This window comes from Mirounga leonina, unplaced genomic scaffold (genome assembly GCF_011800145.1).
Source record: "Mirounga leonina isolate KUSES-001 unplaced genomic scaffold, KU_Mleo_1.0 Mir_125, whole genome shotgun sequence".
Lineage (NCBI taxonomy): Eukaryota > Metazoa > Chordata > Mammalia > Carnivora > Phocidae > Mirounga > Mirounga leonina.
In genome coordinates this window covers 1,416,904-1,442,492 of record NW_023270305.1, presented here as the reverse complement: position 1 = coordinate 1,442,492, position 25,589 = coordinate 1,416,904, and the positions used below count along the sequence as shown (strand labels likewise).

The 25,589-nt window shown below is 44.4% G+C and overlaps 1 protein-coding gene across 4 annotated transcripts; it reads left to right on the top strand.

The window, feature by feature from the left end:
* The first annotated feature begins 2,742 nt into the window (after positions 1-2,742).
* E2F6 (E2F transcription factor 6) lies at positions 2,743-24,069 on the top strand. Of its 4 annotated transcripts, XM_035000604.1 has the most exons (9): positions 3,060-3,146; positions 10,792-10,899; positions 11,317-11,442; positions 12,235-12,289; positions 15,683-15,899; positions 17,743-17,898; positions 19,405-19,519; positions 22,213-22,360; positions 22,836-24,069. In XM_035000604.1, exons 3-9 carry the CDS (start codon positions 11,344-11,346, stop codon positions 22,883-22,885), a joined length of 840 nt encoding a protein of 279 aa, XP_034856495.1. In that variant the 5' UTR covers positions 3,060-3,146; positions 10,792-10,899; positions 11,317-11,343; the 3' UTR covers positions 22,886-24,069. The 4 variants fall into 4 exon arrangements, with proteins under 4 accessions (XP_034856494.1, XP_034856495.1, XP_034856497.1 ...); XM_035000606.1 differs by lacking the exon at positions 11,317-11,442 and having other exon boundaries at positions 15,759-15,899; XM_035000605.1 differs by lacking the exon at positions 11,317-11,442.
* Positions 24,070-25,589: the final 1,520 nt, after the last annotated feature.

Here is a 25,589-nt window from a genome sequence, read left to right as displayed (position 1 = left end):
AAGAAAGAAAGAAAGAAAGAAAGAAAGAAAGAAAGAAAGAAAGAAAGAAAGAAATATTTAAAAATATCACTGCACTAGATGATATCCATACATTTTAGTTTCTTCACCTGTGCCGTCCAATATGGTAGCCACTGGTTACACGGCTATTTAAATTAATATTTGAATTCAATTAAACATTAATGTGGAATTCAATTCCTCAGACATACTAGCTCTATTTTTTTTATTATGTTATGTTAGTCACCATACATTACGTCGTTAGTTTTTGTTTTTGATCATACTAGCTCTGTTTTTTTTTATTATGTTAGTCACCATACATTACATCATTAGTTTTTTATCATACTAGCTCTCTTTGAAGGGCTCAACAGCCACATGTGGTTAACGGCTACCATATCGGACAGCACAGAACATTTCCATTATCACAGAAAGTCCTCTTGGACACGGCCATTCTCTCAGACTTATGGGGAGGAAATTTTACCGTAGAAGGAAAGTAAAGCATCCTTTGACAGGTAAGGTCTTGCAGCATTCCTAATGCACACGTTTGCACTTGGCCTATATTTCAGCCCTAATTTTAAAGTCCGAAGGTCCACCATTTTGCCCCAGGAAGCACACACAGCAACAGGACTGGAGATGGGAAATACAGAATTTCTGTGCGGGGAACTGTCTGGGCTCCACTGTGGGACGCGGTAGATAAAGCAAAGGATATGGTGGCTTAAGCCCTGTTAATCCCCACTCGACCTTGGGCAAGGCACATCTTCTCTCAGCTTCTGTATCCAATCTGCAAAATATTCTAGAAATATCTACCTCATAGGGAGATGTGTAAAAAAGCACCTGTAACTTACACGAGATTCAGTTCTTTTTCTTCTTCCTCCTTTGTGCTCCCATAGCATGTAATACACATTCTAGTAGTGCTTCTGTGTTCTAGTTATGTGTCTCCCCAGGCTGGAGGCTGCTGGAGCCCAAGGTAAGGCTCGTGCTCAAATGTGTGGATGATTAAGTCTCAGGCTGTAGCTGAGCCACAGGCATTGTGTCTGGAAGGCTGTATCATTGCTCGGCTCTCCACAACTGTGTTCATGCTGTCTTCAGTCTGGAATGCCTGCCACCCCCATCCTCACCTACACCCCACATTTGCTCACCCAACCCCATCTCTGGCTGGAGAAAATCTAGTCACTCTCCAGTAATTTTCTCAAGAAGTGGCTTATTACCTATCTAACTAACCAAATTAACTAATCAACTGTGGAGTCAAATCCTATCTCTACCACTGCCTACCCAGGACCCTGGGTAATTTTTGCGATCTTGCTAATCTTCACTTTCCTCATCTATAAATTGGGCAGGAAAACACCTTTCAGTTTTGATATAAGATTTACACGTAAAAAAATCTATGCAGAACACTTAGTAGAATGCCAAACATATAGCAAACAGTGGATTATGTCTTTTTATTAAAAACGTTCATTTCTGGTCTCCAGAGCTTGCCTTCCCAGGGACTCTCATTGGTGAAGGCATATTTTAACCACTCTGGGCAATTCTCCATTCTGCAACAAAATCCAATCTTCTCGAGACTTAGTCCCTATGTTATTCTCTATTTCGAGTCATTAATTTAGCAAACATTTGCTGAGCTCTTACTATTTGCCAGGCACTGTGCTAGATGCTGGAGCTACAAAGATTAGAGAATGCCTCTCTCTGGAGGACTTTATAATATAGTGGGGAGCCAACTTCCAGCGGAAGCCTGCCCTGCCCCACCTCAGGCTGGGTAGAAACCCCTGGTCTAACTACCACAGGGCTCAGTTGCTCTCCTCCACCCTGGACTTACCACATTGCATTGCCTTTCTATTTCTTTTTCTTTTTCTTTTTCTTTTTTTTAAGATTTTATTTATTTGTGAGAGAGAGAATGAGAGACAGAGAGCATGAGAGGGAGGAGGGTCAGGGGGAGAAGCAGACTCCCTGCTGAGCAGGGAGCCCAATGTGGGACTCGATCCCGGGACTCCAGGATCATGACCCCAGCCGAAGGCAGTCGCTCAACCAACTGAGCCACCCAGGCGCCCATGCCTTTCTATTTCAAGCATTCGCTTGTCCCTGTTCTAAGTAATTTAATTAATTTAATTCTCACAACAACCTTATGAAATAAGTACTGTCATTATTCCCATTTAACAAATGAGGAAACTGAGGTACACAGTGATTAAGTAACTTGCTTAAGGTCTTGTAAACTTGATAAGGAGAGAGAGAAGCCAGGATTTGAAAACACACTTTCTGGCTCCAGCTTTAAACGTTCAGTTTATTTTTCTGTTTCCTCAATTGGAATTTTGAGATTGAGTCTGTGCCAAATTCCAATGAGTATCTCCTGTACCCACCACGATACCTGGCACAGCAGATAATCAATAATTTATTCATCAGATGAAAGAAAAAGAAACAGAAAGAAAGAAGCCTATAAGTAAACAATTGCACAACGGTTTGATTACCAACATTTACTAAGCATCAACACCGGGCAAACGCCTGCGGTGTGTGGAGGGAGCTCAAAGTTAATCAACATCCGCGCGCTCAGAAGTTTCAATAATCAGTGTTGACAATTGCATTCCCCACCCCCGCCCGCCCCCAACCACTGCCTCTTTTTCTCTGGCCCCGTTCCTTTCTTCTGAAATTCCTGCTCCACCTCTTCCTCTCCGCTGCCATCCTCTCCGTGGATTTCGCGTCCGGGCTTTCCCGGGCTCCGGCCGCCGGGAGCGGGTTAGTGCGTGGGAGCGCTCCGGCGGCGGCGGGCATGCGCACTGGGGGCGGCGCACTGCGCATGCGGGAAGATGGCGGGCTTGGAGTCCTGAGAGCCGTGGGTCACCCTGTTCTCCCGTCGGCGTTGTAGCTCCCGAGATCGTGGGGCGGTGGCGCGTCCGTTCGCGGGCCTGCCTAGGCAGCGGCGCCTCCGAGCAGGCCGCGGGCCCGCTTCGTGCTCGGCCCCCGGGACCCGGCGCACTGGGGGCGGCACACGGCCGGAGCTGGAGAAGGCGGGAGAGCTCGCGGGGTGCGAGGCGAGGGACGGCCGGCTGGGCAGCATGAGTCAGCAGCGGCCGGCGCGGAAACTGCCCAGCCTGCTGGTGGACCCGGCGGAGGAGACGGTGCGCCGCCGGTGCCGCGACCCCATCAATGTGGAGGGCCTGCTGGTAAGCCCCGGGGATGGCCTGTGCGGGGAGCGCCCGGGGCCCGGCGCTGCGCGGGGTGGCGCGGGGGCGGGTCTCAGGCCCAGCCGCCTCTTCTCGTTCGCTGGGAGCCGGAGCCACCGCTCTCTGGGTCGTGAGTTCCCCCTGGGCCGGGTTCGCGGTGGGAGCACCCCGTCTCCCGGACTCTACAGCTGCCCATCCTGTGCTCTGAACCAAGCCGGTCGGTCTTTCACTTAAAACTCTCTCGCCTTCCTCTTCCAACACTTGCTCCCAAATGTGTTGTCAGTCTTACTGGCTTTTACCTAGGGCTAGGGAGCACTGTTGGAGAAAATTGCCCACCTTCTCTTTTTTCTACCTCCGCTGGACCCTCGCTGTATCTCTGCGAGTTATTTGTTTGTCTTCATCCTCCTTTCCCATTCTCTTGACTGTAGCCATTTGAAACCCTACGCTACTTTTCCCACCCCACAGCTGCCAGTTCAGCAAATTAAGATCGCGCTCCCTCCCTGCGTAAGGTTAATTTCCTCTATTCTTGTTTTAGACTAGGTGCAAGAGAACCTTGGTTCTCAGAGGCGTTGATGAATGCAACGTTTTTCCATTTCTCTTCTCCTGGTTTCTTCCCATAATAAGGAAACATTTGCTGAAGTTAATACGCCCAATCATCATGGTGTTTCAGTGCTCAAAAATAATTTATGAGCATAATCTCCTTTAATTCCTCGTAGCAGTCCTGCGAGCTTATTATTCTTGTTCTCCATTTGCCAAAATAGATTTGGAAATGTTAAGTGGCTTGCCAGTGCTTAGGTACTACCTGGAAAAGCCTGGATTTAACCTCACAATGTCTGACCCCTGATGATAAATTCTTGACTACTTAAACTGCATCCTAAATATTTCCTCATCTTAAAAGAGCCTTCCCTTAATTCTAGATAACCCCGTCATTTGTATTTCTTCCTCCAGACTTTTCCAGAAAATTGTTTGCATTCACGGTGTCCATTGTCATTACCACGGCGGGGTGTGGGGGGGGACCTCTGCCCTCAGCACAGCCCTAAGACTCTTCTAACCAAGTTCCGCCAACAACCTTGTTAGTTCCATCAGATGTTTCACCCCTTGTCTCTGGTTTCCACACGACTGACCACTTTATTTTGTTGGAAACTCACCTTTGAATGGCTTCTTTGGCCATACATACTCTTAGTGCTCCATTTGGTCTCTCCTTGTGCTCCTTTGCAAACTGCTCTCTTTGCATTCCTTACATGTTGGTGTTTTTTGGGGTTTTCTTCTACTCTTTCTACACATTCTTCATGTGGGACGTCATTCACCACTCCTAGGACTTCTGATACCATCTTCATTGGTAACCATCTATATTGGTAGTCTTCATCTTTGAGGATTTGATAAAAGCCCTGAACTCTCAACTGTGGAAAAACCACTTAATTTTGCATTTAATATCAGAAGATACACACATCCCTTGAAGTCTTAGATATTCTTACCTATTTTGGCAGTTTCAGTTGCCATGTCATAATAACTCCTAGATCTATAAATCCAGCTCAGAGCCTTCCAACTGTCTACTGATGTCTCTACTTAGATTTCAAACTCCTATGCATAATTGAATTCATTATCTTCTTGCCGAAGCAGGCAACAGCTTTGCTAGCTCTTATCTTTATAAGTGGCACCCACCCACCATATTGCCCAAGCTGGTCTCTTAGGCATCATCCTTGCCTTTTCTCTTTTCCAAACTGACGCCCTCTGTCCTCCCAATCTAATTAAAAGTAATCACCAATACTTGGCACTTCTAACCATCTAACTCTCAGATTGTTGCAATGTTTTCCTGCTTCTGGTCTTGCCCCCAGACTTCTAGATATTCTTCACGTAGTAACTATCGTGGTCTTTTTAAAGCATATTTCTGACCATGTCATTTGGCTTAAAGAATATCGCAGTTCCCTAGTGCTTTCAGAATAGAGTAGAAACTTCTTAATATAGTCAGGTTCCTGGATTTATCTTTTTTGACCTGCTTATAGTTGCTAGATTTCCACATTTCCATATTCTTTTGGACCCTACATATTCATACTCCACCTTCCCAGAAAGCCTTTTTTTTAAACTTTTTTTTTTTTAAAGATTTTATTTATTTATTCATGAGAGAGAGAGAGAAGCAGAGGGAGAAGCAGGCTCCCAAGGAGCAGGGAGCCCGATGCGGGACTCGATCCCAGGACCCTGGGATCATGACCTGAGCCGAAGGCAGACGTTTAACCGTCTGAGCCACCCAGGTGCCCAGAAAGCCTTTTTTTTAAAAAAAGCACACATTTCCTTGTTACCTCCCCTGGTTTTCAGGTCTGGATGTAGAGGTCCCTTGTCTGAAGCCTTCTCTGACATCTGACGTATCAAGACTAGGTTAGGCACTCCGTTTGTGCTCCTAAAGCACCCTGTGCTTATCCTGTCTGCAGTGTGTCTCTTAGGTCCCTGAGTGCAGTGACTCTGTCCATTTCGTTGTTATATCTGCAGTGGTTTGGTGCCTCTCACAAAAACATTTGGTACATAGTTACTGGATGACCGACGTACGTACTCTTACATGTTCGAATGTGTGTTTATTTTCCTGCTTGTAAAATGGTGATTTAAACAGCTCTCTCGGTGTTTTTATTGGCTAGTGACTGGATATTTAGCAAAGTGTGTTGCTGTGCAAAGCTTAGTCATGTATCTGGCTGAGTGTTTGATGTTCCGCAGGTAAATGGCTTGAAAACTGTGGAATTTAGAGAAGGGAGAAAGTGGTGTTAGTTGGAGGTGGAACTCAGTCTGCACATTGAAAAATGAGGAAAATCTGAATGAGTGAGGAGAATGCAAACACCTTGGACAAAGGTATATTTCCAAAGGGCTCTTAAAGGAATATGACTCCCCAAAATAGGCAAGCAGTACAAAGAGACATCTGTATAGAAGAGTGTTTAACCAACATAGAGGCAGTGCTTAAGATTTTAGTCCCTAAAACTGACCTCGTGTTCTCTCCTTTCGTCCTTTGAGATCTCAAATTATAAATTACTCTGCAGTCTTCAGATGTGGGAAACGGAGCAGTAGTAAAATGGCTTCCATTGTGCTGACTTGCCTGTCAGGAGCTGCTGGCTCCTGAGAGCTTGTGTGCATCGAGATGGTCCTGCTGATTTTCAGCTTGGCGGCCTCTGCCTTCTCCATTCATTCCCCAGCTGAGATACAAACAGGCTAGTATCAAGCCTGAACCGGTGGGGGCACAGAACCAGTTGGAGGGTTGAAAGGGAAAGTTCTTAGGTAGTCCATTCTTGAGGTTTGACTACTCCTGAGCTCTCCCTTGGCATCCCTCAGGGAAATTACCAGAGTAACCTCTCAGTGAGACTCCTCCAGAGGAACGGAGACGGTGACAGCTCCCCCCAGTGGTGGGTCGTCAGCTCTAGAAGCAGTGGCGTCCGTGCCGGCGCCCCGGCAGCTTAGTCCCATAGAAGTTGGAGGACTGCCATCCTCAAGATGCTGAAAAGGTCAAAAATAAGTGTCCTGCACAGGCACCACTTTGAAAAGGCTCCCATTGGCCTAATCTGGGACAATCTGAGCCTCAAACTAACAGATTTTATACTTAGAGAATAAAATAAGAATCCAGGCTCCTCAGATACAGCCCAGTCCAGCCCCTACAGATCTTTAGGCCATGAAACTTAAAAGACCATTAGAAGACCCCCCCCTCCCCCGGCCCCAGCTCAGCCAGCATACACTAGTGGGACAGACAGGGTACCTGCTGTAGGCATTCCTGTTTCTAAAGGAGGAGATGGGAGTCACAGGGGAGTAACCGGTCCAGAGCACTTCTGAAAATCAGCTTGCTATGTGTTAGAAATTTCTTGGTTAGGTCCCAGGGAACAATTCTCTGTGCTCCCAGCTCTACCCTCCGGGCTGTTGGTTCCACTGTCTGTCTTCCTTTCTTCCTCATGAGAGGTAGTCCCTATTTGGAATTTTATCAGCCTGCTTACTGGCAATAGAATTTTGGGTGTTGAGTAACGTCTTTTCAATTTAAACAGTGTCCCTTTTCATCCAAGCTGACAGTGTTTTTGCTGATACGATTCTCTCAGAAACTGTGTGGACCTTCTGTGGATCCTGTTGTGGTTCACTCAGCAGACAAACATCCCGCCTTTCTTCTGGATGAACCCTTCTACACCTTGGGCTCCTGCTGGAAAGGCTGATGGACAGTGCCCCGGAGCTTCGTAGAGGCCCTGGCCTCGATTTAGAGGATCTGTGGGGCTCGTCCTTCATCTCTCAAGGCCTTTTGCATGACCGCATAGCACTCTGAGGCACCATCTTTGATCCACCTGAGGTCTTACCCAAAAGTTGTACAGTCACACCGTCACCGTCATCTTAATTTTTTTTTCAATTTTTATGTTATTTTTGGAAAAGGTGGGGGAGGGGCAGAGGGAGAGAGAATCTCAAGCAGGCTCCACACTCAGCACAGAGCCCGACTTAGGGTTCTATCTCACGGCCCTGCGATCATGACCTGAGCTGAAATCAAGAGCCGGACGCTTAGCCGGACGCTTAACTGACTGAGTCACCCAGGTGCCCTTCACCTTCATCTTTAGATTATGCCTTTGATTTGGTCTTTCTTAGGTGTCATTTCTTAATTTGAGCTTCTGGAGAGGCTGGGAATTTTTTTTTTTTTTTAAGATTTTAATTTATTTGAGAGAGAGCAGAGGGGCAGAGGGAGAAGCAGACTCCCCGCTGAATGAGGAGCCCAATTCAGGGATCGATCCTGGGACTCTGGGATCATGACCTGAGCCGAAGGCAGACGCTTAACCGACTGAGCCACCCAGGCGCCCCAAGGCTGGGAATTTTTAAAGCCTTTAAGTCCTGGCTCCTTTTTGTTTAACAATCCCTTTCTCGATTTCTCTCTCACACATTTTACTGTAGGCTGCAGGGAGAAACCAGGTGCCACAGTCAACACTTTGTGTGGAAATCTCAGGTTACCTGGGCCATTACTGTCAGCTTCCCACATAACTGCAGTTGATGGTGTTGCTGAGCATTCTGTCCTAGCATAATAGACATCTCCCTTCTTCTGCTTTGTAGTAGCATGATCCTGTCTTCCTTTTGAACCTTCACTGGAGTGCCCTCAAAGTCCAGGTTTCTGCTGATAGTTTCTTTCAAAACTGCTAAGTTCAAACAGACATTTTGGTAATTATCCAGTGGTTGTATAGGAGAATATCCTTGAGGTACACAGTGAGTTACTTAGGGTCAGCAGTTTACCCTCAAGTGATTCAAGGAAAAAAGTTGTGTGTGTATAGAGAAAAAAATGAGGGGCACGTAGGTGGCTCAGTCATTAAGTGTCTGCCTTCGGCTCAGGTCGTGATCCTGGGGTCCTGGGATCGAGCCCCGCATCGGGCTCCCTGCTCCGCGGGAAGCCTGCTTCTTCCTCTCTCACTTCCCTTGCTTGTGTTCCCTCTCTCGCTGTGTCTCTCTGTCAAATAAATAAATCTTTAAAAAAAAAAAAGATAAAGCAAATGTAGTAAAACATTAACATATGGGGGATTTGGATGAAGGGTATATAGCAACTCTTAGTGCTACTTCTGTACCTTCGATGAAGGCTGAGATTATTTCAAAATAAAAAGAAAATGGGTATCCCTGAGAGGAGCTTACACAATCGTCTCCTTTTGAGAGGGGCAAGGCCCCTCCACTTGAGTGGGAGCTCTGTCTATTCCAGCTCCTATGTCTGCTTCTGGGTTCATACCCAGGGTGGGGAGGATGTCCATACAAGAGTGAAGAGCCTCATTGGCCTCCCTCCAGGGGCGAGGTGCACTGCTCTGATCTGAGGGACCTAAATAATTTGCGTCCAAGTGCAGGGGTGGCATGGCATTTCATTTGCTTTTTTTTTTTTTTTAATAGCTTACTAACTTTTCTGTGAGGAAACATTTATTGTGATTTTTTCTTTTAAGATTTTATTCATTTGAGAGAGAGAGCACGCACAGTGGGTGGGGCGGCAGGCAGAGGGAGAAGCAGACTCCCGCTGAGCAGGGAGCCCGATGCGGGGCTCCATCCCAGGACCCTGAGATCATAACCTGAGCGGAAGGCAGATGCTTAACCCATCGAACCACCCAGGTGCCCCCATTTATTCTGATTTTAAAGCCACTTCGAAAGGAGTCCTATCTAGTCCTTTCTACTTCCAGAAAGGCTCCTGGCCTACTTGTTGAATGCCTTACCAAAGTTAGAGTAGCTGGAAAGGCTTGCCAGGTGTCAGGCTGATCTAGCCAGATGATGAATGTTGTATTAGAACACAGAAAATGATGCTTGATAATCTCTCAGGGATCTGATTCATGGTGTACACAAGAGGGGGTCTTCACCCTGTGTCCTTGTGTCTTAACTACTCATTGTTTCAGAGTTCTGAGTTACTTACCAGTTGAAGTTATCTGTGACAAGGTACTATTTCAGCTTCACATGTTAACAAATATTTACCAAGTGCTTGAATGTGCCAGACGCTGTTCTGGTTCAAAACGCAAAATGATAATAGTCTCTTACGGTTGCATAGAATTTTACAATTAACACAGTTCCTTTTTTAATCTTCACAGTAGCTTGGAAAACGGGCAATAAAATTATATCAACACATTCTGTTACAGATAAAGGCCCAGATCTCTCAGTGTCTAAGAAGTCAGGTAGCTGGTAGTCCTGAACCCCAGTCTTAAGCCAAGAACTATTTTGAATGTAAAGGAGATGAATGTGTCATTACTGTGGACACTTTGGAAATCTCCAGTATTGTTCACCTGTAGGATTTATACGTACTGGGATGTCTGCCCCGGAGAGGCCACAATACTGTTGTGATTCCTCCAAGCTAAAGAGATTGTGTTTTCATAGTCAAAAGGTTTAAAAAAAAAGGGGGGGGGATGCCGTTGGACTCTGCTTTCCCACAGCTCTCGGTGTAGACAGCAGGCAGTGCAGCCACATTTATGGCAGAGTGTGTGGAAAAGCAAGTTGTCCTTGCTCCTGTTGTCATGCCTGATTGAGGTATCATCCCTGTGCCAACCTGCGAATGGCAGCAGTCTGGATAAGAGGACAAGAAAGGGGAGTACAGAGCAGAAAAGCTGCCCTTCTGGAATGTGCGGCGAGGAGATAGTGAGGCGGCCTATTAGGATACCATTAAGTGCCTGTATGTAGGACTTGGCCCTGCTACTCTAAATTAAGAACCAGAAGTCTTTTTGCGGCAAGGCACCTATGAGCCCTGCTATATTAACCCTTCCTGTGTACTTTTTTAAGGAACATATAACAATTTAGGGTATTTGTCTGTGTTTCAAATCAGTGTGCCGAGGATGGATTCTTTCTCATTTAAGAATCTTTCTACAGTAAACTCTGTCTCCTCCAATTTTAGCAGAAGGGGTAAATATAGAAATAGCAATGACCGGTGGTCACATTCATCTGTGTCTGACTTTAAGAGGACTGCCCTTTAGTGGTTCACTGGCGGGTCCCGTGTTTGCAGGTTGCTATTGTCAACGCTCTTGTTCGGAGAGCTCATCGGGCATAGTCCCTGCCCCCAAGACAGGCCTTCCCGACTCAGGTTTTGCACACCCCAGCAGGTCTGCGTTGTCCTTTACGTTCTAACAACTAAGTTGCTAATTCTATGTCAGTAGAATTATTCCATATCAAGTTAGTTAACTTGCTAATAGATGCTATAATTTTTTCATAGGTGATACGGAAATCATTGTGCCAAGGATTTGCTGACACCAAGATAAACAAAGAGCTTCTGAACTGCTCACCTTGCCTTTAGACTTCCCCATCCCCCAGTCCTTTTGCTGTACGGCTACCATACTTATATTCCTAAACCATGAGCTTGGGTATGTCATATTCTTGTTCAGAAATGTGTGGTGATTCTCCAGTGGTTAGGACATGAAGTCCACACTCCTTAGCATGACTTCCATGATCTATGTTGAGTATGGTTCAGCATGCCTTTCCAACTTCGATGTCATGTTAGTCTTGCACTGACCACACAGGTGGGTCTTCAAGAGGTACCATGCCATTTATATTTTCATACCTTTGTTTGTTGCATTTCCTGCACTAGAAATCCTCTCTTTCCCCTCTTGAAGCTCCCACAGGTTCGGGCAAAATCTGGCTTGTCCTTCAAGGCTCGGCTGGGGATCCCCTTCCCTGTGAATCCTTCTGTGATATCTCTTTCTGGGTGTATCCATAGTATTCCTGCCCATTCTTCTCTTAGAGCACTTTATGGAATTCACTGGTCCCAATGCTACAGCCAGTTTCGGGGCCAGTTTTTTCACTGAGGCAAGAGCTGAACCTGATCACAGCCTGTCTGGAGGCACCTGTCATCGTTGTGCTTTGCTGTGTAAGCATGCGGCTAATATAAGGTTCTGTTTACCTGGCTTTATCTAAAGGTTTTATTTATTTTTTGCAAAAAAGATTTTTAAATGTATTACAGATGTTTTACTACCAGTTTATGTAAACTTTCATAGCATCTAAATCCCTGATAAGATGGTGAACATTGGGAGTGGAGCTGCTACTCATTTCCTGGTTATTTGAAGAATTTAAAAGAAGTTTTTTTATTAATCTAATACGAAAGTTTCTAGTTAGGTAGTATGCATTATTTCCATTATCAGAAATGCTGCTGTTTTCCCATTAATTATAATGGGAATGCATGGCCACCTGTGAAAACTGATGAGCAAATTTTTAGGAGCCACTTACACTTAAATAGAAGCGATGAGCATTTGCCACTTTAGACCTGTCTTCTACCTCTGCTGAGCTTTCCAGAGTCAGAGACTGTTTCCCAATCGTCTTTGTATTCCTTTGTATCCTCAGTATCTGATAGGGATGGTTAGTGTCTATTGAGTAGTAACTTCTCATTTGTATTTCTCCCCCATCCCTTCTGTAACTGCTCCATCCATACTCATGGAGGCCTGTGCACCGTTAGAAACATTACTCTATGAGCGCTGCCGGGTGTGAGCACAGTTGGGGTGGGTCCAGTATGGAGGAAGGGCTGCTTTTCTCACAACCCATTATTACCCCACGGTGAAAAAAAAGCCCTTATATTATCCAGGAGATGCTGTTCATTTGCTTTTGCTCATTTTGCATTGTTGTCTTTAAATTACTAATTTAAGTTTTTGTATTTTCTCTTTTCTAGCCATCAAAAATAAGGATTAATTTAGAAGATAATGTACAGTATGTGTCCATGAGAAGTAAGTTGATCCTGAAATATGTTTTAGGTTTTGTAGTTTGAACTTCATATGATTTAAACGATTTATTTTAAATGTACATAAGTTGATGAGAAACTTAAGTAAAATATATTATTTGTACACTGACTTTCAGCAAAAACTCCTGAGATTGTGGGCTGAATGATGTGCACAAATGCCAGTTTATTCTTTGTTGCTTTTAGAAATCATTTTTAAAATGGGATGGTCTGTGTTTAAGGATATTTTCTCGAAATTCTGTGAGAGCAGTATTGTCAGCAGAATTGAAGGCCCTCGACAACAGGCAGGAGAACTGTCTTTGGCCTCAAGTTTTCCTTTGATTCCCTTTGCTCTGTCCCATTCCTGCCATGGACCAGCGTGCAGAGTCATCGAAAGGAGATGGGAGTACCAGTTGCTCTGGTTCCCATCCTTCTGGAAATTGTTACCATAGATAGCCCCACCCCTAACTTCCCCTTAATTAGGTCCTAACCATAAGGAATGGACTGTGCATAGGTCCCACATGTAGATCTTAATATCAGCCCTTAATTTCTCCTCAGCCCCTGCCACAGCCTCACCCATAGCTGGTGCCCAGGTTTTGGTCAGTTTTATGTTGGAAGTGTGTCCCTCGTCTGACCGTCCCCGCCACCTTACAGTATCGTCTAACACACGCTGAGCTTGTACAGTGCGAGCTGCGTCAGGCTCTTTGCATGCGTTATCGCAACAACCCTTTAAAATACAAGTGTGGATTATTACTCATTTTTTATAGCTGAGTAAACTGAGGCCTCAGTCAGGATTCACCCCCCACACCTTGGACTCGAGCCCCTCGTCTTAACCACTGGGTTAGACTGCTGCTTGCAGTGTGGGTCCTCCCTCCCTCCCTAGCTGACATGGCGGGACGGCCTCCTCAATAGGTTGTCTGCTTTTAGGCTCTTCCACTGTGCCGCCAGGGGGATTTTCCTAACACAGAACTGGGATTGGGATCTCATGCAACCTGGAATTCTTCCACAGTGTTCTATTATGAATAGAGAAAACCCTGACTCCTCATTTATTTGGTTTTACTTATTTGTATTAAATTTATAAGCCACCTCATTTCCTTAAAAGAAACAAGGCAGTAGAGAACAGCTGGGCAGAAAGACAGGGCCCTTCTAGGTCATTCCAGCTCCACTGGGCAGCCTGATCTTCATCTGTTGCCCTCACCATCCCTACCATCGGTGGGTTCCCTGAATCTACCCATTCTCAACCACAGCTCTGTCTCATTAAGCCCCTTGCCCTCCGTCAGAGGGGAGAAGAGCTTCCTCTCTACCTTTCTGTCCTCTGCCTGCTCACCCCCTTCAGGAAGATTTCCTTACTCCCGCTCCAGTCAGGTTTCAGCTCCTCTTCTCGGGGACCTTGGATGCCTCGCTTGGCACTGACCTCAGGACATTGTGATAGAGTTCCTTACTAGACTAAGGAACATCTTTAGTTTGAAAACCTTTTGAATCATGTTTGTATTCCATCAACAACTCTCAGGTTACAGGTTTTCAGTTAATATCTTTCTAAAGTGACTGACGTGGTGGGAATATACTTAACCCTGAGCTTATAAGACCCTGTCGTGTTAGCAGTTAGGGTGATTAGATGTATGCTTTTTCACGTTAGGATTTCTCTGTTGTAGTCTGCCAAGGCTTTTTGTAGAATGGTGACTTTCTTCTAATTAAACCCCATTTTAATTCCTATTTATTCCTGTTTAATCGTAAGTGTAGGAGTGGTCTCCACAGAGAAGACATGTGTATTATAAAATACACACTTGTGTTCTTGGAGTAGCCACCACTGGGCTTTAAACTGAATGACGTTTTAGAGGTTCTGGATGCGGGGATTTCCTGATCGAAGACAGGATGAGTATTTCTTTTGAAGCATACTCACGGCCATATGCTGTGAAAGTAGAAAAAAAGAGAGCTCAGGTACTCCACACCCAAAGGACACCTGGGTTATTTGTAAAATACTTATTCTGCACAAAACCGTAAGAACTTGTCTTTAATATCAAGTTGGGAAAGATGAAAGGAACGCTAATACCCCGTTCAGGCAAGTGCGTGAGCCGAGCCCCTCACACATAACACTGTGTAAAGTTGATAGAACCCCCCACCTGGATAGCAGGTTTAGCGGGACAGACATTCCCTAAATACCCTCAGTAAGCACAGACCCCTACAGACATTCCCTAAAATACCCTTTTACCCGTCAATTCCAAATCGGGGGACTTAACTAAAGGAAACAAAGATGCACACAAAAATTTACCTATAGAGAGATTTACTGAAGTATTGGGCAAAATAGCCAAGTTGGAGACAGTCAGAATTTCCAATATTGGGGTAAGTTTAGCAAATATTCCATGCAGTTAAATATTATGCAGCCATTAAGAATAATGTTGGGGGCGCCTGAGTGGCTCAGTCGTTAAGCGTCTGCCTTCGGCTCAGGTCATGATCCCAGGGTCTTGGGATCGAGCCCCGCATCAGGCTCCCTGCTCGGCAGGAAACCTGCTTCTCCCTCTCCCACTCCCCCTGCTTGTGTTCCCTCTCTTGCTGTGTCTCTCTCTGTCAAATAAATGAATAAAAAAAACTTGAAAAAAAAAAAAGAATAACATTGAAATACATTTGTTGCCAAGTGAGGATGTTCACAATGTTGAGTTAAAGCAGCTTATTAAAAATAGTTTGTTATTTTTGTTTTTAAAAGTTACGTTTACATATTGACACTTGGGTGTGTCTGTGTGCTGTGGGGGCAGGGTGTGTATGAAAAACTAAAATCATGAGAGCGGGGGAAGGAGGGAGGGAATTAAAGAGATCTTCCCCCTTCGTTTGCTTATCTCTTAATATAGGCTAGTGAATATTTAAAAAAATAGAGATGCCACTTTTCCTCAAGATATGTCCTAATACTTTAATAGAAGACTTATTTGAGCTCTTTGAGAAACTTCCATCAGGGTTACACTATGACATGTATAGGAACAGTTTAAGTGATAAAAAGAAAAAGCCAAGTCTCTGCCTTTGCTTTATAAAGAATTCCTTAACTTGAAGACCAAATAAGAAATTTAATTTTAAAAACTGTTTCTAATCCTATTCCTGAGAGTGGTGGGGGTAGAAATGCAAACTCTCTACTTTATGTTTGATAAGATGCCACAGACTCCTCCAAATTCCCATGTCCAGGGGACTTGGCTGCATATTTCAAATCCTCCTTTGAGACTAAAACCTTTGTTTACCTGAGTTAGGCTGATACCTTTTTATCCAGTGTGAGAAATGTATTTCATAAAAATTAGCTATGTTCAGTGTGTAGAATTTCTGTAGGGGTCTGTGCTTACTGAGGAAATAAATTACTTTTTTTAGTGAGCTGAGAAAGAAGTGCTATTGAGAATTTTATGAATTTGTTTGTTTTGTTTCCCAGAAGCTCTAAAAGTGAAGAGACCTCGTTTTGATGTATCTCTGGTTTATTTAACTCGAAAATTTATGGATCTTGTCAGATCTGCTCCTGGGGGTATTCTCGACTTAAACAAGGTCGCCACAAAACTGGGAGTGCGGAAACGAAGAGTGTATGACATCACCAATGTTTTAGATGGAATCGATCTGGTTGAAAAAAAGTCTAAGAACCATATTCGATGGATGTGAGTTGGTTTTGAACTTTTCCTGGCTTTTCTCTTTTTTTCTTCCCCCTTCTCATTAGGTGACAATACCATGCTTGAAACACTAGATATTAGCAGTGTTTTGATAGGACAAAACAAAGTAAGAGATGGCTTCTTGTTAGGAAAGGATTCTATAAAAATTTCTCACATTGTCCCACAAGGTACGTATTTTTTTCCTACTTAGGACTAAATAAAAGGCATAGACCTAGAGTATCATTCTGATATTACGGAAAAGTTGAATGGAATAATGATTAGTTTTAAGAGTTTTGTTTTTCAAGATCATAAGAAGGGGACGTCTGATTATTTAGGAGATTTTTTTTTTTTCCAAATGATTGTTGATATCAGGAGGAAATTAGTTGAGGTTGTAAAACAGTGTAATGTAATAAACACTTAGAAGCGTCCTGCCCCAGGGATTGTAATTCATTTGTTCTGAGGCAAAGGCAGGAATCTAATCTACATTCTTAACTACCCCAGGTGGTTATGAGTCAGATAGGCTATGGATCACACACTGTCCTGAATGTAAAAAACAATCAGTAGACAATGTCTAAAAGGCAGTTGGCTAGGGGCGCCTAGGTGGCTCATCACTTAAGTGTCCAATTCTTGATTTTGGCTCAGGTCATGATCTCAGGGTTCTGAAATCAAGCTCTGCACTGAGCGTGGAAGCCTGCTTAAGATTCTCTCTCCCCCTCTCCCCACCTGCCCACTTGTGCATATGCTCTCACTCACTCACTCTCTCAAAAAAAAAAAGTCAATTGCTAAAGACTTCATATTTGATTAGGGAGAATCATGGAAGAAAGACCTTATGATATAGATGTAGTTATACATATAGATGTGTGTATGTACATGTGCATAAGAAGAAAGCTATTAATAATTACAATAAACAAATACTGTGGATCAGTAAGAAACAATTCCATCGTGTAAGTACATATAAATACATTTCAGGCAAATGAAAAATCTACCAACAAAGATCATGAAATGGCTCTAAATAATGAACTTTGCTGTTAGGGCAAAGTGGTTCTTAAAGGAAGTTATTTTTTTCAATAGTACAGAAATGCAGATTGAATTCTAATCTGGACATGTTTGCTAAATAACATTAAATAACACTTTCAGGGTTAATATCAGATTGCATTCTGAATCACTAATTGGAATCAGATTGAAAACTAGTAAACCAAAGGTAAAGGGGCCACAGCCTTTTTCATCTTTATTTTCCATAAAGAAGAAGAAGAAATATCAGTGGCTTGGGTCATGTCATACCAATATGATATGGTAGGTAGTAGTAACTAGAGAAAGTATATCTTTTAAGAATATTGAATATAATCATTACATTCAGATAGAACCAAGTATTATATGCACATGAGGGGAAAAATACTCAGAATTTTAGCAGAAGAACTACCATTTTAGTCTGTACTCCTTGTTTTTCATAGGGGACTAAAAGATTATAACTTATTAAAAGTCCTGCTATAAGTAGTAGAGCTGAGACTTAAACGGTATTATTGACTCTTGGTCTGTGCTCAATGACCTCCATCAGCTTTCCTTATTACTATTACTTTCCATAGATTTATAATGGTTTGTTGGGTTTCTTTAATCTCTCTGTAAGAGACTAGAAATGGGGACAAAAACCAGTTTATGTATAGGAAGAATAATGGTTGTCTAGAATAAAAGGAGGTCACGGGTGACATTCAAGTACCTAGTTTTGTCTGTCAGTTTGTGAAATACCTGGTGTTAACATTTGGAGAAGTTCCAGTAATCTAACTTGTATTCTGTAATCTGGATGTTACTGATGGTGAGTTTTTTTGTTTTTTTCCCAAATACCTTTCTTTTAAAGAGGATCTGATCTTAGCAATTTTGGAGTAGTGCCCCAACAGAAGAAGCTGCAGGAGGAACTTTCTGACTTATCGGCAATGGAAGATGCTTTGGATGAGTTAATTAAGGATTGTGCTCAGCAGTTGTTTGAGTTAACAGATGACAAAGAAAATGAAAGATATCCTTTAACTCTGTCCTTTTTTTTTTAATGTTTTATTTAAATTCAATTTAATTAACTTATACTGTATCATTGGTTTCAGAGGTAGAATTTAGTGATTCATCAGTTGCATTCAATACCCAGTGCTCATTATATCAAGTGCCTCCTTAATGCCCATCCCCCAATTTCTCCATTCCCCCCACCCACCTCCTCTCCAGCAACCCTGTTTGTTAACGCTGTCCTTTTTTTTAAAAAAATTTCTCCTTCCAAGGCAGGTTATTTTAAATAGTAGGGTCAGCTTGGGGATTTAATTAATATATTCAAAATACAAAATCAGACCTTTAGAAGTTTTAAAAGCAAGTAAAGGTTTAATTGTGTAGCCTCAGACATACACAAATAAATGCCTTTTGCTCGTTTGTATGCTGTTTGTTCAGGTTAAATGCTGCCTCGTGACCATGTACCAACATCCATGTTTGCATTTAAAATAAAAACAGTGGCCCATTCTTGTTTGTTTTTTTAGTCAGAATGCTGTAAAGATAGTAACATCTGTTGGCGTTTGTGAAATGCAGGTTTTCCCTAATTTGTTAACTGGAGTTTATTTCTGAAAACAGAATGAAATTGTCATTGATTTGGCACTTGCACTGCCGCTCTGGCCCACAGAGCCTGGTGGAGCTGGCTGCGCCTCTGGGACCAGCAGGGGAGACTGGTCTTTGGTGGCGATCTTCTCCTGGGTCTCCCGGGTCCCCCGGGCCCATCTGCTCCGTTCTTGTCGCCCCTCTGTGAGGAGTCACTGATCCTCAGCGGTTCGTGCTTCAGACTGACTTACACTCTGCATCAGACTCCTCTATTTCCATAGTCCAGTTACTGGAAGGAAAGTAAATGCTGTTCTTCCACCCAAAAATCTGTAAAGTAAACAAAAAATGTTGGGGAAACCCAGTAAATCACATAATTGGTAAAATTTCAGGCGACATAGTAAAACAAGATGAAAAAATTCACGTAGTGAGATGGAGAAGAATTTGGGATGCGAGAAACCCCATGGGTACACAATGGCCCTGAAACACTGATTCTCCAAGTTGCTTCCACTCTTTACAGATGTTTTCCTCCTTGTATTGTAGGAGGTTGTTATCAAAACTGAATATTTTGTCCCCAAAGGTTCTCATAGTAAGATCTAGCAATGAGTAGGAAATGGGGGGCAGGGAGTAGTTAAACACCTTCACCTGAGTTGTTTTGTGTGTGTTATTAATATTTTTCTCCAGAAATTGTCGTCATAATCACGACGCTAGAGTTTAAAGGAATGCTTCGAGTTATAAATATTGTAAAACACTTTGTAAAATCTTAAGAATTGTTGATGAAATAATAATAATCATATATGAAATAATTTTTTCCAATTGCTTTCCTTAATTGTGAGTTCGTATCCCATAAAAACTACAGAGATTCTAACATTACACTTGTATGCATGTATTATAAGAGAGGAATTATCTCCTCAGTACGTAGCATTCTGCTTAGAGACCCTTGACTGATGTTTACACTAGCGTATGTGACGTATCAGGACATTCATAGCATTCAAGCCTTCCACGAGCAGATTGTTATTGCAGTGAAAGCTCCGGCAGAAACCAGATTGGATGTTCCAGCTCCCAGAGAAGTAGGTATCCCTGCATTTCTAAGGATTTTTTTAAAGAAGGAGGCAGGTCAGTTGCTTAGGCTGTCACAGTCGTAATGACTTAGTAACCATCACGTGCATGTTAGCTGCCTGCCTGATACTGCTTGAGGCACTTTACACACTTTAACTTGTTTCGAGTAACACAGCAAATAGTCATGATTATTATCCTCTTGAAGGGAGGAGTCTGAAGCACAGAGATGAACTTTCTCATGATCACACAGTAAGTGACAGAACCAGAATTCAAGCCCCGATGGTTTGGCCTCAGAGTCTGTGGGTAATCATTGTACGGGGAGTGTACTGCACCCTCGGGTCCCACCGTGCCTCTGTTAGGCCGTAGTCGACGACGGTAGACCGTAATGCCTCTTCGAGGAATCGCCAAGAACTGGCCTCGTTGTTTGAAGTTCCAGCAGGACATCTGGTGTCAGCGAAGGCTCTGGGGAGTTAATTCTACCCAGACTCATCAAAGACTCATGAATAAACTAGAACACTGAGTGGTACATTCAAAATGAAAAGTGAAATTGCTGTGTGGGCGCGAATATTCTTACCAGCTGCCAGTTGCTTAGCACACGCCCCCGCGCAGGGAAGTTTGTATTGAAAGGTCACTGTCATCAGAAGGTTGCTTGGTAGGGATGGAATCAGAACCAAGGAGTGTGGCCCTTGAGACAGATCATCAGGTTCTCACAGCCTGGTAGACCCATCGGTGCTCATACTGATGTCCTCTGCATTGCTGTAGGGACTCACCTCCCTCATAGTGAAGCATATTCCCCACTCATCTATCCTCCTATCCCCAGCAGACCACTGTCCCAGTGGGCACACATGTTGTTACTTGACAGTGTATCAGTTAAGGGACAGCTTCTAATCTAGTCACACTCAAGTTGTGACTTACGGGTGATGTTTCCTCGTTACTCTATTTAGATTTGGATCTATTCCAAGTCTCCTAAGTAACTTTTATATTTAATAGGAGTCGTTTGAGAGATGTTTAAACTTTTTTTTAATAATTAACCACTAATCTTTCAACACATCCTTACTTTGGGACATGATGGTCCATGCTGCGGTGACTGATGGGGTTTTGGGTTTTTTCCCCTGTGCCGTGAGCCGCTTCAGGCTATAATTGCTGAATTTTGCTGAGCTTTTGGATCATGCTCAAGACTCAGAGTCCAGTTTAAAGGCTGATGAACGTGGGCCCTGTGGGCAGCCATTCTCAGCAGTAAGTAAGGGAGTCGTAGACAGGGGCACACTGCATTCAGTGGTGTGCAACCCCCACAAAGATGCAGGGTGAGATCTGGGAAGCTAGAGCCAGGGTGACCCTGGCCGCACCGGCCTCAGGTCCAGTCTGGCTGGCTAGGGTTTTATACATAGTCTCGCTGGGACACAGCCACGTGCACGTATGTTGAGACATTGTGTCTGGCTGCTTCCGCTCTGTGCTGGCAGAATTCTATAGTGGTGAAGGGATGGTATGGCCGGCGAAGCCAAAACTGTCTGCTGTCTCACCCTTTACGGGAAACGCTGCTCAGCTCTCATTTGGCGGAATAGGAAGTCCTCAGCTGGCTGCCAGTTCTGAGCAACGGAACTTGTGTAGAAACATGTCTTGGGTTCTATAAGCTGTATCATTCAAGCCAGACCAGGCCGGGCGGTCTAGGACCTGAGCGTGGATGGTCTTTCTCCCACCTATGTGTCTGGCCCCAGGAAGCCGCAGAGGAGGGGACACAGGGATTTGAGACCTTCTGATAAGCTGCATCTCCCCAAGCGCTGTTGTGAGATCCTGGTGAGATGTGTGGGGCCGGAGGGAGCGCGTCCGTACCTAGCCCAGCCTCATGGCGTGGGAGGGCCGGGAACAGACTTCATGTGACACTTGAGCCCACTTCCAGTCAGAATAACAAAGGAATCCTTTATAACTGAACTGTTCCTTAAGAATTTAGCGTAAATTGGTTCATTCCCAGGTTTCGGCGTGCACATGCGCGCACACACACGCCCCCCAAACACAAAGAATTTAGCATAATTCTCAGTAGAAGCACCCTACTTCCTGCTATCTTGCAGGAAAAAAGTATTTTAATCCTGAGTAAATTTAAAGCTCCAAAGCCAAAAGGTGTGAATAATCATAATTAATTAATAGTCCTTTACGTGCAATTCTTCTGAATATTTTTTACATTTCTGGGGTGTGTTTTGTCTGGATCCCATCCCCTGGCTCTTTCCCGCGGACAGAGAGCGGCCCGTTCAGTTAACGCGGTATCTCTTCGGCAGTCGGAAGGTCTAAACACACGCTTCCCGTTGGAGACTTCAGGGTGTTTGAGATTTCTCTGGCATCCGGACACTGGTTTTGGACTCTCCAGTACAGACTCCTCGAAGGGGTCCGCTCCTGGAGTAGAGAAAGGGGGGCTCTCGAGTTGGGAGGTGTTCGCGTCACGGCGCCGGAGTCCTGCTGGACGGTTGAGGACCTGTGGCAGCGCCGTGAGGCGGCCGGTGGCCCAGTGGCTGGGGCAGGAGTGACGGAGGCCAAGTACGGGATTCTCCCCCACGTGTGGTAGAAGGAAAGGCACCTTAAGGAACTTAACATTCCAGCAGTATCCCTTGAGATGAAACTTTGGCAGTTCTAGCAAGTGAAACAATATCATTAGTGAATTCTCGCATTCATCCTGATGTGTCTTTTTTATGGTATTTTATGTGTCTTTTGCCAGAACTCCATCACAGTACATATAAGGAGCACCCGAGGCCCCATTGATGTGTATTTATGTGAAGTGGAGCAGGGCCACTCAGGTAGTAAAGTGTCTGAAGGTGCAGGCACCTCTTCATCTAAAAGCGAACATCCGGAACACCCCGCTAAAGGTAACTATACCGAGTCTGAGATTGGGAAGATGTAAGACTCTAATGGTTTTTGATATATGCGTGTGTATATATATACGTGTAGCCTTTTTGTGCTCTTACAGATATTTTTACCCTGTCTAGCCACAAACAAGTGAGTTAAAGAATGACTGGGTAATTCGTAACTACAGTTTAGACTATTTCCAACAACTTGAGAGTTAAATTCCATATAGTTTTGATGCCGTGGTGGTGCCACCTGGTGTGGTGTCCGGGCAGAGAAGGCCCGTCGCCATCCTCTGGCGGGTGCTGTCAGTGCGCGTTTGAGTTCCAGTTCATTCTTGTGAGACTCTCCGGTAGCCTTAGGCCGTTAGCATAACAATGTGTCGTGACCAGGGGTCTTCAGCCTTTTCCTTAAGCACTCGAGTTATACGTTCTGTTTGCCCGTCTACCTCTCAGACCCTCACTCAGGAGAATCTCTTGCATGGGTGTTATTTTTCAGAAGAAAATCCTCCGCAACAAAGTGAAGAATTGCTTGAAGTGAGCAACTGATGGCGTTTGAGAATTCGCGTACTGAGTTCCTGGGGAACATCCCGTGTGGATGAATTATGCATCACATTTGATTCTCAGAGCAATAAATCATCCGTGAAACTCTGGTTCTGTCACAGTATGAAGGCCGGTAGTGGCTTCGAGAAGTTCACTACTTCGATTACTGGATAATTATGGTTTCTGCATTTGAAAACAACTCTTTTTATAATTACTCACTGCTTTTTGTCAGTGAGATAGACATCTTGCCTACCGAACTCACTTCATCACGAAGAGAATTGCGGAGACAGAGGTCAGGCCTGAAGCGGACAGTGCTTCGCGGACTGTGCCCTTTCCTTCAAGGATCATGTGTCATTACCGCAAAAGAAATTGCCTTACACAGGTTCACGTCTGCAGTTAGCTGTTAAACGTTCGATGGGTGTACACGGGCGTCTGAATGTGATGTCTTTGTATATATCTGTATCATGTTTAGGCTACTTATGTAATATGTCTAAGTCAGACTTTTCACCTTTGTACAGCCAAAATAATGTATATATGGAAAGTAACAGACAAATTCTCTAATTTCTGTGGTATCTATAACTTATTAGAATCCTCTGAATGGGGGTTAGAGGAAAGTTTTTTCCAAACTTCTACATGTAGAAGTATCATAAATATGCTATACATTTAAAGTTCATGGATTTAATTAAAGGATTTCAATGTGGTTCCCAGTGCTGAAATTGAAATCTGATACTTCTTGATTTCAAGCTCCCTACAGGGTTATTGTGTCTCAGCCGACTGGTGGCATGCCCTAAAGCTTTAGGGACAAGTATAGAAATACTGTCAGGTAATGGCTTAATTCATTGCAAGACATGAATTTAATCATGATGAAAATTGGAAACTATTTTAACCTTTTTGCAAGCAGATTTTGTAATACGTTTCTGTATGCAGCCTTGCTTTTCAATCAAAGGGGTTTGCTTTTGATGAGTTAGTGGTACCCTGCCCTCTCTCCAGCTCTGGTCCCACATTTCCAAGTACCTAGCTCTCTCTACCTCACTGGGTAAGTCATTTACCACTCTGTGCCTCAGTTTACTCAGTAGTTTACCATTAGACTGTGAGCTCCTGGAGGGACTTTGTCTTACTCATTGTTACACCCAGGGCCTTGCACCAGGCCTGGCACATCAAAAGTGTTCAATAAACGTTTGAACAAATCAGCGAGTGAGTGAGTGAATTGTAAAGCTGGACTAACGATACTTGGCTTGCCTGCCGCATAGGATTCTCGTCAGCATCATTCAGAATCAGACTTTGAGCTTCTCTTGCTTTCCGAGAGAGATTTGAAGCTACTTGAAATTAAGGCCATGTTAAAAAAGATTTTAAAAAGGAATCAGAACAAAATACTGAAAAATACTGAGCGTCTAGGATTCATTTACCTCCACATTCTGCGGGGGAGACCGGGCAGATGTCCGTTCATAAGTGATGGCTGAAACCGTAGGAGGAGGTGAGCCCAGCTAAGGGGAGGGTAAGCCGGAGAAGACGAGAGGCCCGTGACCATTCTACTTACGGGGAAATACAGAATAGCAAGCCTTTCCTGAGCAGGAATAACGGGCCGGGGAGGAAAGAAGAAGGTAGTGCCCCCAAACCAACGAAGGCAGCATTGCCGGAAGTGACTCTCGTTCCTGAGCAGCAGGTGGCTCCTTGCCTGTGAAATGTGACAACTGTTTACAATTTGTTCTGAGGGTGAAATGAGATCATGGAGGCGAAGGTCCTCGTCAGCTGGAGACATGGTCTATCAATGAACTCTATCTATCTTGGGGTGTTTGGTCTCTCATTGTTACAACTGCTAAAGTAAGCGTGCCCCGGCCTGGCTTGGCGGCTCTCCCTCCCACCCCCACGCCCAGCTCGGCTGCCCGTCTCCCTGTGTGCACACCGCTGCTCACCTTCCAGCCGCCTAGCGCTGGCCAGAAGCCTGAGTGTCCCCTATGTCCTTCCAGCCGAAGTCCAAACTCTTGATGTAGAAAGCCTCCGGGCCGGCCCCGATCTGGCTTCCAAGCTTGTTAACTTGCCTGACAAGCCCCCAACCCAAACCAAACCTGAAACGCACAGCGCACTTTGTCATCTCCGTACCTTTGCTCTTACCCTTCGGCCTGGAATTGTCATCCTCTTGTCTGTTTTCAGAATTCCGTCTTCGTTCCGGACCTGGCATAAAGCCCTCCTTCCACTTCCCTGCCCTTGTGCCCGCAGTCAGTACCCATGTTGGGTGGCTGCCATCCTCAACTGCTGTTAGGTTTTCCTGCCTGGCATTGCGTGCTCTCGGAGTGGAGGGACCCTATCTAATGTGTCTGTGTTCCTCACGTTTCTGTACAGTTCCATACGTTTTTGCTGGTTGGTAAGAAAAGTGACCTGATTGCATTCCACCCAATTCCCAAGAATTTAAAAACCCTGATTTTGCAAGAACACAGACCAACAAACTGAATTTTCACTGGAAGAAAAAGTACCAGTTTTGCCTTTTGTTCAAGGTTACAGCACACCTGCCCAACATTCTCATGGTGTGAGCGCACTGTTTTCAAGAGAGGGGGGCTTTAAACGTGAGACAGTTGTGAGCCCTTTTGGCCTGGGCTTTGGTCCCAGGGACGCACGTGTGGGCTGGTGTCAAGTTCGGTGCTGGACGTTACACAAGTGAGCGTTCGTGCTGCTAAAGGCTTGAGGACCTGGAGACAGAACCAGCATTTCTCTT